The sequence below is a fragment of the Coffea arabica genome, chromosome 6e (genome assembly GCF_036785885.1).
Source record: "Coffea arabica cultivar ET-39 chromosome 6e, Coffea Arabica ET-39 HiFi, whole genome shotgun sequence".
In the NCBI taxonomy this organism is placed as follows: Eukaryota; Viridiplantae; Streptophyta; class Magnoliopsida; order Gentianales; family Rubiaceae; genus Coffea; species Coffea arabica.
Window position 1 is genome coordinate 2,108,756 of NC_092321.1, and position 16,534 is coordinate 2,125,289.

General features: G+C 38.0%; 3 protein-coding genes across 3 annotated transcripts; all 3 read right to left on the minus strand.

Moving 5' to 3' along the window:
- Positions 1-2,153: 2,153 nt before the first annotated feature.
- Positions 2,154-6,194, minus strand: LOC140009265 (beta-glucuronosyltransferase GlcAT14C-like). The gene is made up of 4 exons (XM_072054305.1): positions 5,277-6,194; positions 3,993-4,068; positions 3,763-3,878; positions 2,154-2,686 (listed from the first exon to the last, which is right to left on the minus strand). The coding sequence occupies exons 1-4, from the start codon at positions 5,812-5,814 to the stop codon at positions 2,172-2,174; spliced, it is 1,245 nt and encodes a 414-aa protein (XP_071910406.1). The 5' UTR covers positions 5,815-6,194; the 3' UTR covers positions 2,154-2,171.
- A 6,341-nt stretch (positions 6,195-12,535) lies between these two features.
- Positions 12,536-13,048, minus strand: LOC113695359 (RING-H2 finger protein ATL33). Its single transcript, XM_027214417.2, has one exon. It carries the CDS (start codon positions 13,046-13,048, stop codon positions 12,536-12,538), a length of 513 nt encoding a protein of 170 aa, XP_027070218.2.
- A 2,631-nt stretch (positions 13,049-15,679) lies between these two features.
- On the minus strand, positions 15,680-16,144 carry LOC113694751 (RING-H2 finger protein ATL52-like). The gene has a single exon (XM_027213615.2). It carries the CDS (start codon positions 16,142-16,144, stop codon positions 15,680-15,682), a length of 465 nt encoding a protein of 154 aa, XP_027069416.2.
- Positions 16,145-16,534: the final 390 nt, after the last annotated feature.

The following is a 16,534-nucleotide window of genomic DNA, read 5'->3' on the forward strand; positions in this document are numbered from 1 at the left end:
ACCCCCTTAACTGAGATAGATATTATTATTATAACAATAGAAATAATTTTGCTTTTCTAAGGGAAAGGTCAGTCTTCTTGGGGTTGCATTCGGCCTTGCGTTGTTTGTGATGGCTACAACTCGAACTTCTGCCTGCTCATCTAGTAGTTTCTTCTTCACTTGTGTTTTTCTTCTTCCTTCCTCCCTTTCAATTCGCTGATTCATTCATTGGCATGGAAACGGGATGTGCCCCAAATTCTGTATCATGAGCAAATTCACTTAAAGATCCTAACAAAGTAACAAGCACAACCAGGAGTGAGGTTCTACTATTAACTCAGAAAATCAGGCAGGAGCAGCGGAAGATGTTGAAATTTTGTAAATCAAGGATCAAGGCTTCAAAATTATGTGAGCCGGAAGTTTGATTATATGCATAAACTAAACTAACGGATGATGCAGAAGGAAAAAAAAAATAAAGGAACTTTGTAGAGTCCAAAGCACGTCAAAAAGGTTCAAACAACTTGAAGTTTAAGTCCTCCGGAAAGGGGAAAACAACGAAACAAACCTGTGAACCCTCCTCCATTCTTCTTTGCTATTTCAGCCTAATCTTTGCTTATTTGGCCTTCATTGGAACCAATTAATTTTAGAATTGATTCAAATAAACCCCTTCAGAAAATAACTTTTTCTCGCATTGCCCCTTGAATATTTAATTTAACAAATTCACCCTCTATGTTATTACAGTTTTATCAGTCAATTATAATTGGGTTGGGCTTGCTAATTTCCGGTTGGGCTGAATTTGTCATGTGCAATGGCCATAGTGTTGTAAACTATATAAAATTTCACAAGAAAGCTTTGAATGAACTTTTGAACTAATAAAATAAGTCAAGATGAACTTCAGGATAAAAGTTTTTGAACGGAACATAAAATACACTGTGCTTAACCATCACATTTTTCCAATATATTTTTCAGTGGTAATAGAAATACAAAAAATAGGAATTATACACTAATATTTATTTAAATAAATTTCAATTGTAATAATACAAAGCTGTACGTGGGGGGAGGGATGGGTTGGGTGGTACGGGGGGAGGGAGTGCAAGCAAGAGGTCTCGGGTTTGAGTCCTCCTGCTAACACTAAAAAAAAATAATAATACAAAGCTATACAACATTAGAACTTTTAGTAATATAAAAAATAATTAGATTGTTTTACAAATTTTTTTCATCAAGAATAAGTAATTAAAACGTTTTGGTAGCTAAGAACTTCAAGGCTAATTTGGTCATTTTATGAAACCATGTACTTTTTCATATTACCGATTCAACCAAATATTGAGATTTCAAATCCAATTCTACAAGGGGGGTAGATTGGTTTAATTAAAAATTCAGGGAGGCAATGTGAAAATAGGGAATTTTGAAAGGGATTGTTGGAATTAACCCTTCTTTTTAGGAATATTTGAGGTGTACTAAAAGTTACAAACATATTCTGTGGAGGGCAAAAAACTATACATTTGTTCTGAAAATCACCTAATAGTTTTTCTTGATAAATAAAACATTGCTTTGGTCCTTAAAGTTTAATCATCAATATGTGTTCACAGTGCTCTACTATCGGACATTCCAAAATGAATTACAATTCCAACATGTTTTGTATGTCCAACTGGCCCTCTCCGCTGCCACATCTTCATGGCCCATGTTCATTGCGGCCTAGTCCACAGCCCATACCGAGTCCAGCCTCCGACTCCAACATCCGAAACTCTGGATTTTAGACCGTAATGATTCGAGAGTTTGTTTAATTGGAGGTCAAATTTATTTCTGAAAATTTACATTCTTCGTTTTATTTTCTGTGAAACCACAAATTTTCTTTACTTTTCTTTGTATACCTGAAAATATGTCATCTTCAGCACTGTTACGGGCAGCACCCTCTTTCTTTTCCTTGAATTCAAACAAATTGATCTGAAAGAAAGGAGCCCATTTCATCTGTCTGGAGTTTCTTGTAGTATTACGACACACGCTTTTGTCCTTGAACTTTCCAATTTGGAGATGCGTTGTTTCACTTTTTCACCTTCACCAGGATGATACTTCCGGGTCCCTATCATGCGCTCATGCTATATGGAGCTTCAAGCGATCATCAAAATTGCAGGGTTGTAGTGCTGTGGATTTCAATAATGAAGAAACAACTCCTACGCTAAATGAAGTTCTGAATATCATTTACACTGTCTTGACCTGAAATTTTCAGAATCAAGGAGATTCAGTACAAGTTTCTCCAATCTTTTTGAACTTCCAGATGGTTTAATCACACCTGGATCACCAAAAACTTTACATGGATCTTTGTCAGAACCAGAAGTTCCTACGCACCAGCCCCCGGGTGTAAATTGGCCATTGGATCTCCTGAGAATATCGGTATCGATTTTGTCCAGAACCCGGTCATCCTTGCCAAATCCGTGAGCAAATACCGCACCACTTTGGACCATGTCATCAAAATGTTCCAGCGTTAAATTCATGGGATTTTGCTTTTGAGGGTCGTCCCATCTGATATAATGCAGGTCATGGTTCACAGTTGTATTCTGAAAATCTTTATGATTACAAAGCAGAGTGTGGAAGTAGCCCTCTGGGGACAACAGGAAATTTGTGTAGTACATGAGCAGCGTGCGGGGGAGATTATCCCACCCCCAAATGCAAAACTCAAGAAATGATCTAGTAAGCACCACTGATGAAGATCCTGAGATCAGATAAAGGTGAAAAAGGGGGTGAAAACTTAGGTGAACTTAGAACTGTTCTAAATTTAGGTCGTGACTACAGTTAGACAAGCCATTTAACCGGTCTTTTCTATTCGACATTAAAAAGTAAAATCTGAAATTGAAGTCTGCACTTGCTACCTTTTTGAACAATGAAAATAACAAAGGCTACAAAGACTCGACAAGTAGCAAGATGAGCACTGCAGATTAGCTCCGCAATCAACTAACGATACTCTAACACAAAAGAATAACTACTTTTCCAACCTCAAACCAGTCACCATAAACCTCCCATATTGGATGAATACGAGGTCACTATTGCTTCTTGGACTTTCTACACATTTCATGCACGTCAAAATATTTAATTAGGAAAAAAACTATTTAATTAGGACATGTATGATTTTTAGCAGGAACTGATGAGAAAATATATACATCACGAGCATGTTTGCATGTGTGTGTGTGTGAGAGAGAGAGAGAGAGATTAACGCAAAAAGACAGTCCCAGCCAAGCTGTGGTAAATGTGAAAAAAAATATGTCTATGGCTGTATTAAATCCGTAACCTTTAAGCCAAGCCAGCAGAATTCCAATCCATGGCGCACCCCTAGCTAGTGGTTTACTCTTGGACCTTGTTACAACCTCAACTAGTTTGTAAGCATGTCAAGTGATGATTCAAAGTCTATGTACTTCCCACCCTGAGGAAAAAATTGAATCTGCAAATTGGCAAAAGATTCTACGTAGCGTTAACACCCCAACCCCCACTTCCCCCCAACAAAAAAAAGGAAAAAAGGAAAGGGGAAGAAGAAGAGGAAAATCTTTACCTTGATGTATATAATAGATAAATAATGGTTAATTACCAATTTTATATTGTCTACTGGTTAAAGAGAGTTAGTTCTCTATGTAAAGATAAAGACCTTAACCCAGGCAATTACAGTGACCACAATAGCAAACACATTAGCATTACTAAGAGGGCGTAAATCATCTAAGAAAGACAAATTCTCATAAGATTCAATTTTTTAATGAATAGGATAAACAACCAGGATCAGAAGTAGTTCCAAGGACGAACCCATAAATATCTTGAAAGAAGCAGGCACTGATCGCTTTTCCTTGGCCCAAAATACACCAGATCTCTTAGAATGATATAAGCCCGGATCTATAATTATAGGTCTCACTCTCTGGAACCTGCAAGTGCATACAATATATGTTTGAGAATATTTCAACTGCCAAGACAACAAGGAGCACTTACAAAAGAAAATGGTATTCCAGGAGACAAGTAAGAAGTCCAGGGTAGCTCACTCTTTCCAACCAAGATCACTTGTGTGCTCAACAAAATTCAGGTCCCTGGGCAAGAATGAGAAGATGTGCAGGATATCTGCACCAAGATCAGCGTGTTTTGCTTAACATGAATATCAAAGGCGAAATCCTTCCACATCTTTTATCCACAAATAGCTCATAATCACGCCAATGGGAATGAGGTAACTCATGAACTCAAGGAAAATATACAGGTCATATCTGATAAAAATAATGTTCATCCATTTTTCAAGTGTTTCATCATTGTTTGTTGCAAAAAAGAAGCAATAAATGCACAATAAAATCGTACTTCCACGGCAATAGTTTTGACATCCTCCAATACAAAGTAAACAGTTTAAAAATCTCATAAGAAATGAAAAAATTAGTAATAACAAGTGCTCTGTTATTCTGTCCGCATGTTTATCAGTGCAAAACCACAAACCCTTACGTTCCCCTTGATGTTGTTAGACATGCATTTGAAGACTTATAAGTTAATTGAATTTTCCCCCTTATTTTCTACATTGAGAAAATAATGAAGAGTAATATGACTCAGTATTACACTGTCAGCTCCTAAATCAAGATAATACGAACAAGTGTGAATGGATGGATTCAATCTCTCTTACCCTCAGTTGTCCTCCAACATGATCAGGACCTCACAGTCCTATCATTTATAAGGAAATAGGGATACATTTACCTTCCCTTGAATCACTTACACAATCCTAATGAAGCAGAGGAAATGAAACTACACGAAAATCGGCACTAGCACCATATATGTGCTTGCATTTGTGTGATAACCGCAAGAGTAAGAATGGCCACAGTCATATTTAACTCACACTAATTTCAGTCTGGTAATCAACTTATACCAAATCAGGATGAACAGGAATTGAAGCCTAGTCAGTCAAAGCAACGTAAGAATTTGTCTCGGAAAAGAACAAATCAACTAGTAGCTATCTGCTTTTCAATACTGATGCGACCCTTTTGACTATATGCTTCACTCCAAATTTCAAAATCCCAAATCTCTATGTAATCAGCGGAATGTCACATTTGCAACCCTTTAGTCGTATAAATAGCTTAAACACAAGAGTCATATCGAGATCAAACAAGTTAAGCGTGTATCCATCTCCCACATATCTTTAACTTCAGCAAAGTTATTGATCTTAATCCAATATGCTACTGCTTAAATAGAGACTTTACAGAATTAATAGTTTAAGAAGTCTGTAGTAAGCAACAGAACAAAATGTCGGAAGGTCAATGAACAACATATATTGTAGAGATAAAAAGAACACAAACCATCTTGGGGGGTTAGAGGATAATCAGAGGCACAAAGATTGATAAACCAGTCCCAGTTCTGAGCCTGCTTCAACAAAATGGCAACGGCGTGAAGCGTTGAAGCAATCATGGTAGGCCCTTTGGAAGTGACCAAATCAGCCTTCCCTATCACCATCACATTCCTAAACTTCCTGATGACCACCTGGGATTTGGCAAATTTTGCGAGCTCCAATCTGTCAGCATCGGATGCTTCCAAATCGAGATGCAACACATAGTAGTTGCGGGGATGATACACAGCCTGAAGCAGCCGTCTAAGACTGCCTACCTCGGCTTTGGTGCCGGAAAGTAAGTAGGCAAATCGAGGAAGCTCAGGCAATGCATCTAACTTTAAAGCTTCGCCAAAATCCGGGGCAAGTGAACCCGATAATTGGTCAGCTGGAGATGATGAAGAATGAGATGAAAGTAGCTTGACTACTAGCAGCAGAGCCAAAAGGGATACGAGAATCAAAGGAATTGAGCATTTTCTGTGGGTTCGTTTGGTAAATGGATTTTCTTTCATTTGTCCCTTCTCCTAAGGTAATAATAGAGGATTTTTTGTATTACGGAGAACGTAACGAGGGAAGTAAAGTTTAATGAAGAATTCAGACTGTGGGCTGTGGTGGGTGGGGTGCTGGTGGTGGCCGTAGACTTTACCCAATACTGCATTGAATTTGAAGGAGCGAGTTTGGTGTTTGATTGTTGACGTAGCTTAGGCTTAAAGGGAAACCTTCAAAACCCAACAATAGGCTTAAAGGGGTGTGTCATGTGTGTGCGTGTGTGGGACACTGGGATCGGTTCGGAGGTTGATTTGAATTTGGACAAGAAAGTGGAAGGAAAGAGATTCTGTTGTGTCGGAGGAACGGACTCTGAATTGTCGGCGGTATTCAGGCTCTAAACCCCGATCCGACCCGGTTTGTACAGAAACCCTTTTTGCTTTTCTTTTTTTTTGGTCGTTTATTTATGGGAGTAATTTGCTGTGAGGGAAAAAGTCACGTGGTTTTTTCCTGAACATATATGTTTGGCTAGAGAAAATAAAAAGTTAGTGACAGTTATTACAATTTTTGCGCCTAATCACCATTTCTCCTTAAAATCTTTGTTTGAATTGCATTTTTTTGGATTTGTACAGAAAAATTATTGTAACAATCTGATATATATAAGATAAAAAGGTGATTGAAAAATGTATTTACTAAAAATGAGAAAATTTGCTGTTCAAACAAGGCTGTGCAGGACACAGAATGCAGCAGGTAAGTGTGAAAAGCATAACTAATATTCCCTCATTTTTTCATACCCTTCCTTTCAACCAAACAACTATCTGGTAGACGGAACCATTGTGGATGAGCGTGACTGCGGTATGAAAAAGCTCACTTGGGTTTGTTTGAATTGAGATGATTTCAAATAAAATAATTTGCTTCATAAATTTTATTTATTTTTTTATTTTTTTAATCAATTTTTTTATCTTTTACACGTCACGTTACAAAAAGTGTTATAGTAATTATTTCAAAAAAATTCAAAATATTTTTTTACGAAATATGGCCGATGTATCTTGAACTGATTTCTTACCCTCCCTTCCGTTCCCCGACGTCAGGGGGGAAAAAAAATTGAGCTGATATTAGATCCGCTGGACACAATTTGCAATGGATGTATTTTGGAATTGGACTGGACACAAACACGCCAGTCACATTTATCCTCCAACGTTCATTCGAATCAAAAGAAGGCAAACATAGCCTGAATACTACTCTTTCTTATCCATTGTCGGTGGACCAGTAATCGGTGAATCAACTTCATAACCATTTTCTGGCCTGCTTTTAAAAGGGATGAACTGAAGGACATTTTAATTTCGTTACTGTTTGCACAGTTTTTTTTTTTTGGCTGGGGTTAAGGTACATGCAAAAGAAAGAACGGGCCTTAAAATGGCCGTTTTTTCATGTTTGGTAACTTAAATCTAAATTGCATCTGATAAACTCCACTTCCCTCAAAGCTAGAGGGTAAAAAAAATATATACTTGAAAAAAGTGCCTTCCAAAAGAACTTAGGATCCTTGTCCGGCGAGTTCAAGTCAACTGCTAGTGGTTTACTTTGAATTCTGGAAGAACCTACCTCCAAGATTAGAGTCATTAGACGACGGAGAAAGAATTCAACTAAGGGTCTGTTTGTTTCAGTGTAAAATATTTTCCCACAAAAGATTTTCAAATTAAGTTGAAAAATACTACCGCTCCATCACCGCCTCCGTCAGTGGCCGCCTCAACCCTCTCTTTCAACAAAATGTCTTTATTCTTCCCCCAAACGCATAACCCATCCCACCCTTTTCCTTCACTTCTAATGATGAAAGCCAGAGGCGGATAATGACTATTTCCAAGTCTTCAACTTCTCCTGTGTATATTTAAATATTCAACTCTAGAATTGGCTAAATCCCGAAAAAACTCGTCTGCCCCTCTCTTATGTTCTCTTTTGTGCTTAAATAATTGTCAAGCCACCAGAAGTGAGGTGGTGAAGCAAGAGAGGTTGGCAATCGAGGGAATAGTTGCCTTGAGATCCAAGGCTCCAAACAGAGAAGAAAGAGAAGAAATGATTGTTTTGAAACATGAGGCTGCCAAGTAGTGAAACCACGAGGGATAAATTTTTTGTAAACTATTTTCCGGACTAACCCAAACACGAGAAAATTGATGGATAAGCAAATATTTTCCCGAAAATGACTTCCACAGAAAATATTTTACCCCCAACCAAACGGATCCTAAAGCCATAATAATTTCAGACTTAAATTCTACACAATGCAAGTCCTAGTTCATGACAAGTAAATGCCTCTAGATTGAGTTAATTGAAGTTTAAAAAGGACGCAGAAAAATCCAGCCGACATCGTTTTTTTTTTTTTTAAGGAATCCAACCGACATCTACCCCAAAAGTCCAGCTGTCAGATCTGAGCGCAGCTGATCTTATAAAGTACTCTCTCCGTCCCACTTTGATAGTCCTAATTCTTTTTTCACACAGTTTAATAAAAAGTAGTTAACTTTGTTAAAACAATTAATTTAGATAACTATTTTCCTAAAATATCCTCACATTAATTAGAGTACAACTTTATGGGAACTTGAATTGATGGTAAAAAACGAATAAACTCTTATTAAATGGGGTAGGTTTATAGTAACAACAACTTACATTGAATAAGGATATTTTAGAAAAATTAAAATACAATTACATTCTTCAATTGGAAAGTGGACTACAATTTGGGACAAACGAAAAAGGAAAACATAACTATCAAAGTGAAACGGAGGGAGTACTATAAGACCATGATTACGTGATGAAGATTTATTCAAGATGTTGTGTTGGCTTCTACTTAGCGGCTGTAGCTGTTTAGTTTTCTGCACCAATAAGGTTTTTACTATAAATAACACCACCAATCACCCTCTACCTCTTTTACCAACCAAAGCCCCTTCTTTGAAAAAAAAAAAAAAAGAGAGTTTTTATCAATTTACCCCCTTAAATTATACTTCAACTATCAATTTAATCCTTAACGTTAATTTTTAGTCACTTAAGTCCATCTGTTAAGTCAAAGTAGATAATTGACCATTAACCCATTTAAAAATTGCCCTGCTAACTAACTAAAGTTTGGTGAAAACTTTTATGACAAAAATACCCTCTCATTGTGCTTTAAGTATAAAACAAGGATTTGAAGGTTTTTCTCTCCTCTATTTTCTTAAATTGTTCACAAAATTTTTTATTTTGTGCAATACCTTGTCAAGGCTGCTCCTGTGAAGCCTACTACCGCTGCTGCCGGCGAGAAGAAGCCGAAGATGGTTGTTGCTCCAAAGAAAGAGGCGGCAGGTACCAAGAGGAGGAGAACTGCTAATGTGGAGAAGAAGAAGCTGAAGGTGGTTGCTGCAGTGTCAGTGAAAGTCAAGAAAACTCCCGTCAAGAAAGCTCCGGTGAAGAAGGCGGTGAAGAAAACGCCGGTGAAAAAGCCTAAGAGCCTCAAGTTGCCAGCGAAGAAGGTTAAGAAATGAGTTGCGTGAATTGGGCTATGGAGGGATTAAGGAGTAAATGTGTAAATTCATAGATGGTTGGGGGTTTTGGAGGAAATTCGTTGTTATTTCTTATTTTAGCGTTATGTTTTACCATTTAGGTTGTGGTTGGACTTCTTAGTAGGTTATGCAATCAAGGGCAATTTGACTCAGAAATTATCAGTTTATCTTGTGTTTTGGTTGAAATTTGCGTGATTGACTATAATGTTTGTGATTTTGTTAATCTTAACATCTTGTTTAAGATATTGTGCGCTGCACAGAAGTCCAACATTTTTCTTGTGTCTGTTTCGTTCCACCGGTTGCACTCCCGGATACAGTTCTCATATCTGCAAGAAGTGACGGTTTATAAGCTAAAAATGCAGGTCCTATGACGTCGGTGCCGCTATAGCAACTTCTAGATGTAAACAAGTAAGACTGTACCTGTGATTAGGCTACGTGGCGTAAATTTTACTTCACTTGGGAAGCCAACCAGAATAAGAACCCCGTTAGTCTTCAACAGGGAAAGGTACGGGTCAAATGGAATATCTCCAGAAGCTGTATCAATAATGAAGTGCAATGATATGGGGTGATGGTGGTAAAGAATCAGCATCTTTATTGCTTTAGTTGAAACAAAATGAACCCAAAAGCCTATACATCACAGGCTGATGGTTGCTTACCCTCATCTGCAGTTCATCAGATGAGACAACCTAATTGTCCGCTCCAAGAAGAATTACTGCTGCTTCTTTCTTGGATATACTTGTGCTCCACACCGTGACTTTCAATCCAAAAGCCTTTCCAAATTTCACTGCCAAGTGTCCTAGACCACCTAGCCCAATAACGCCTACCGATTTTCCAGGTTGGTTCATGTTGTGTCGCATCATTGGCGAGAAGACAGTTATCTCAGATCAAAGCAAAGGTGCCGTCGTTTCTTTTTGGGGTTTATATGAGGGAGAATGGAGAGAGTTTGGGTTGATAATGACGAAGAAGAAATTAGAAAAGTGGCTTTCATTTTTTTGTTTTGTCGTCCCGCCACTTCATAAAGGGCATTTTTGAGAATGAAATTTATTTTTTAGGGTTTTATGGGCATATTTGTTCATTTATAATTAAGTTGGATCTAAACATGTCTTTTTACATGAATTATAAAATGTCATCTCATTTGACCGTTAGTCCAAGGACTTAAGTGACTAGGAGTTAACGTTATGGACTAAATTGATAGTTGAGGTATAGTTTAAGGGGATAAACTAATAAAAATCCAAAAAAATTGCTTATCAGTTGTTGTTGTTCTGCTTAGAACAAAAATACAAATCTTAAATAAAATAATAATAATAATATAATAATGCATAAGTGCGTTGAAGTGAGGTATAGATATCTTTTTTTTTTAAAGGTAATTTAAACTTTCATGGCAGAATTAATTCCGATGCAGCAGAATCTCCAACTTATCACTCCCAGGAACAAAAACCCAATCACACTTACTATCACTTATACAATCAAGCAATGATAGCTCCACTAACACCAATTTTTCTTGCCAAGCTATGAGATAGAAAAATAGAGAAAATAGATGTTTTACTCTTATTACTCGTATAAGTAGTAGTAGTGAAGATGTCGTTTTTGTCCTGCTGGAGTGGGTCACCCGAGCCGGAGAAGGCCTCTTATCCTGGGTGGTTATCTCAGACGAGGTCACCTGCTTAAATTGTAGGAGGGACTAGAGTCCCCGGTGTAACTCCGAAGCTTAAGTCAGTTCGGAAATGAGAGAGTAATGAGTAGAGAAGACTAATATGCCTTTACCAGAATTTTGGCCATCCCCTTCTCAGTAGAAGTCTTGAGTATTTATAGAGGATGGACAGGAGAGGAGGACTGCTTGCACAGGTCCCTAGAGATCTGGCAGGGTCAGCGTATCAAGGTGACTTGATGGGCCCTGCGGAAAGGTGCGCCGGAACAGACATGTGTCAGGCGGCGCATGTCAGAGCAGCTTTATCAGAAGTGTCAGAGATGTCAGAGATCACGTTCCACAACTCCGGTTGCCAGGTCATCATACTTCACTTCGGCTAGATAAGGGAATGCCTGGGCCGAAGTAGTAACTAGGCCGAAGTCAATTGAGGCCGAGGCGGTCGGGTCCGAAGAGATACAGGGCGGGGCCCCAGCTCTAGCCGAGCTGGAAATACCCTCCTCAAGTAGCATCAGCAGCTTTTTTTCTAGTCAGGATTCACACATTGTAGTATGCTGTCTATTTCTTGCAACACTCGTGATAAGCACTAGTCAAAAGTTATAAGTTATAATGATATGGTAGAAAAATAAAGGAGTTATTAGCTAATTAAATTTATTTAAATTAGAATTATAAGTTACGAAAACCTTTAATCTCTAATAGAATAGTTGATTAATCAAATGTAATCAATTGCCACTAACTCCAAAAAAAATCGTTACCAATTTTTTGTCTCTTATAATATTTGCATTTAATTAAAAATTGAGTATTTTTTTAAAATGCCACAACAGTTATCAATTATCATCGCTCTTCCGCTTCTCTCACGCAAATTGGCACGCAACTTTCCTGGGTATGATTCGGTAAAACATTTTACAAGATACAAAAAAAAAAAAAAAAAAAGAAGAAGATCAACGAGATCACGTCATTGGATTTGCTATGTTAAAATGCTTCCCATCATAGTCTCATTAGTCATAATAACTATCATCTCCCAAAAAATTAAACAGCATTCGTTGAGTAACAAAAATATTAGCCCCAAAGGTATCCTCGAATTGAATAAGAAGAAGATGATAGATATAATTCTATACCAAAAATATTGACTCTTTTCGAATTTACAATCGAAACTGAGATGCATGCACGTAACCAGTAGCACAATCTGTTTCACCCAATTAATTAGCAATAAGAGTACCAATTATGCAACCGGTGAAAAAAAACATTCTTGAATATTTCGCCATTTTCTTTCAAAACTCCTTTCGACGTACTCAATTAATCGTACCCTCACATTAACTGCGTTAATTGAAATTATGTTGTAACACTCTGTAAACCTTTTGGTGTCCCAGGAAATTAATTTACATGGGGAACATTGATCGCGGTCCAGAGATTCAGAATCAGAGGGAAAGAAAACAGGAACGTTGGCCTGGATAGACAGGAAAAACTAATATGTAAACTAGAAAAACTAAAACACTAATATATATACTAGTACTAATACAGAGTACTAAGGGGACAAAGAAAAAAAACTGTTTTGTTTTCCTTTTTTGGGTGGATTATATACAGTTAAACTAAAGAAGCAGCATCAGGCAGACCTTGGCGGAAATCATCATCCGGTTGTGGTGGTGGTGGTGGTGGCTTGGGACGTTGTTTGGAACGGATAGTGGGAACGGAAGCTCGACAAACAGGACAATTGGAATGAGAAGACAGCCATTTATCGATACAGGTCAGGTGAAAAGAATGTTTACAATCGTCGAGCCGTCTCACATAGTCTCCCTCCGCAAACCCCGCTAAACAAACCGGGCACTCGACGCCGTACTCTTTCTCATGATCCGCCTCCTCGTCTTTTCTATACTTGACACCACCGCTGCTGCAAACATCCTCCACCGCCTGTTTATTAGCTTCTTTGCTGCTGCTGCTGCTGCTGCTGCTGCTGCTGCTGCTCAATTCATGATGACGCTGCCGATGAGGTCTTCTGAGGGGGATGCGGGGGCAGTTCATGGCAAAAAAGAAAGCGTAGATCAAAGCAGGGATGGCTATAAGCACTAGAAGAGAGAGGATAGCTGTGAGAGGAGACATGTGGGAGCTGACGGTGTGAGTGTGATTGAGGCGGAGGTGCGCCGACCAAACAAGGCAGCTGGCAGCGGTGGTACTGCTACAGCTGCAGTTTGTGCTGTTTCTGTTTGGTTAGCGATGACGACCGTGCTGCCCTTGTTGCACCTCTCGTCTCGTCATGATAAGGCGAAGCGAAGCCATCGACTTTTCTTTTTCTTTTTTCCCTTCTTTTTTTCTTTGGGGTGATTATTAGTGCTGTGACAGACAGCAGTAGTATTATATACAGGCTGCGAATGATTTATTTTAATTTAGCTGAATTGTTTAGATTTTAATCACTGAGGCAAAACTCAATGTCCACAAAAAAAAAAAAAGACTAAGGTCTTGTTTGGACAGCCATTTTCCGCCGAAAAATTGCATTGTTTTCCGTGATCACATTTTCCTATTATCTTTTTTCCTCACATACATCATATCGCTACAGTAATTTTTCTACAAAAAATCCTAAAAAATGCAATTCAAACACATGGTAAATTCTTCTTTGAATTATAGACTGGAGATTCAAATTTTACTTACAGTGAAAAAAATCTAAATAAGGTGTCAGAGCACCTCAATATAGTCAGAATTTTATACTTATTAATCCTTTATACATAGTCTCTTTATTCTCTCCTAACTCTGTAGATTAGAATAGATTATGTTATAAAAATAGAATCGTTTCCTGCAAAAAAAATAAAAAAGAATTGTTTAGGTTCGAGAAATTGTGATGGGCTGCAGCCTGTTGTAGACGTGAAACTAGTGGTCCCAAGACATAAGCTACAGGACAGATATTGATTACTATTAATTTATGATAGGAGGCAGGAGGAGTATCATCACAGTTTTGTAGCATGATTTTTAATTATTGAGACGGTCTTCAGCCTCACTGCGTAGTGCGTGGTGTGGGGTGAGATGGCTGCTTTCCATCTACTCCCTATTTTGTGTGGTTCAAAAATCGTCCAGATCAACTCCCAAAAAAAAAAAAAATGATAATACGTATTGATCAGCTACCATATAGAGTATTTCTCGTGTCAACTTCTGGATCCTGTACATTTAAGTGGCACTTGAGTTATGGCAGGATTTTGGAAAAGGGCAATGTTATTAACACTTCATTTCTTATTTAATTAATGACACCTAAATTTTCAACATGCTTTTGTGAAATATACAATACAAAGAACATGATGTGCCATTAATAATGTTCTTGATGAAATTATAAGTAGTAAAGGTAAGCTATGAGCTCTAAGTGATTGTTCATCCTCCCCCCAAAATTAATTCCCCTTCTCATCCTTTAAAGTGAGCTCATTTACTAAAAGTATAAATACTAGTTACTATATTGTTGATTACTTAGGATTTGCTCTCCTTTGTGTTTATTTTTAAATTAAGCTAGCAATTACATATTTTTGTCAGAAAAAAGTCCTCTCAATATCTTAACATGACATTGGTGCAGATATTTTTTGAATATGAACAAAGAAGAGAGGATAGCCTCGTGGCTTGTCATCACGCATATAAAAAGATACGAGACATTGTTCGACTAATAAAGATAAAATTTTAAATTCATCAAAGAATATCTCTTTATTGATTATTCTATGTAATCATTTTTTTTTTTTTGAAATTAACTTCTGCAGAATCTAAAACAAACGAGCTTTTAGTTGGAAGCTCAAAATCTCCGTCATTATTTTCTAGCGGAACGGTCATAATGCATGGTATTTTTGCAAATATACAGAAAGTGACGTGGAAAGCAGGATCGCTGTATCTTTGTGTAAGAAAGGATCCACCGTTGATTAGGATAATATGAAACTCATTTTTCAAAACACAACTCGTTTTCCATGTGTTTTACTAAGTTTAACCACTGTCCGCCCTCTCTCTCTCTCTCTCTCGCTCCCTGGCTCTTCAAATTTTTGTTTCATCTGATTTTGACCCGGTAACAACCACCGATGTGCAGAAATGCCTTTTCCACTTATTTCCTCACTTTTTGGAGGCTAAGTTTGGGCCCCTTTCATTGGCCCAATTTTTGTTCATCTAAGGCCTAGTTGTTCAACGTAACGGCATACTAACCTGTAATAACTTATTATTTTATTTTTTATTTGTAACACAAAATATTATTTGCACTTTTTTTTTTTTTTTTGTTATTTACACTCTCACCATCTGTTTTACTGGTACATGCTAGTATCCACGTTCGACTTTGTTTGTCCCTATTCGGCTGTTGCAATAGTTATAGGACAATGTGTATGCGTGTTTCACACGTAGCCCACAGTTCACACAGAGCGTGCGGCCATGTTTGGATAGCAATTTTACAAAGAAAAATTACTATATTTTCTGTAAACATATTTTTCAATATTTTTTATTTTACACATATCAAATCGCAATAGTAATTTTTTTTAAAAAAATCTAGAAAAATACAATTCAACCTTCAAGCCAACTGAAAAATAAAATAATATCCGTGTTAGTATAAAAGTTGACGTGACGTACTCACATAGTATGCTGGCCGGACGTGAGGAGGTGCAAAAATCATGAACTGACTATAATTAAGCAGGAGGAGGGAGGAATGGTAGCATACAACTGAGGTGGTGGAGGAAGAGCACCGGTGGCAGCACGGGGCAGCGAACAAGCAAGATCCCTAGGGGAAGATCAAGATGGCAAGGTTTCAGCACGGCAAAGCGGGCAGTTACGGTGCGAATGCAACCACTTGTCAATGCACGACCCATGAAAAGTATGCGTGCATTCAGGCAAGACCCGAACTTCATCGCCTACATTAAACTCGCTCAAGCATACGGCACATATGTCATCGTCTTCTTTGGAATATTCTTTGCTGGTACTGTTGTTGTAGTTGGAGGTTATGATGACCGGCAGCACGTTTGAGAAGCTTCCGCTGCTACTGGTGGCCTGTTCCCTGTTGTAATCAGCAGCAGCTGAATTCGCTGGGGCTGTCGGAATCGTCCTCCTCCTAGCCGGCGATCTTTCACTTTCAGTATCACAGCACCAGCAAACTATGATGCAATGGAGGGTTGCGACTATCAGAGCGCCGGCCATGACTCCCAGAAGGCCGACCAATAGTGGGCTAATTTCAAGTCCGCCATGATGCTGCTGCTCCATCACATCACCAACTTATGCTTCCTTTGCAGGGACTGTCCAGATGATATCTCCCACTTAATTTGCTCAAATAAATAAATAAATCACTAGGAGTCCTTCATAATTCAGCAATCGTGTTTTATACTACTACTAAACATAAGCATTTAGTTGTTTGTTTGTCTCAATTTTAGGCTTTTGTTTTTGTTCCTTTTTGTCCACCGCCGGTAGTGGCACGCCGCGAGTACGTATACATCTACTAATGCATTTGAACATTATTTTGGACCCAATTTGCTCCAAATTTGGGATTTTCTAGCTAAGGAAAGGAAAAGATAAATGCTTTTGCTTCAATTTTTCTAGCTCCATCAGACTCATTTTGTTGACTTAACAAGATTAAATCTGAGTGGAGGAACATGT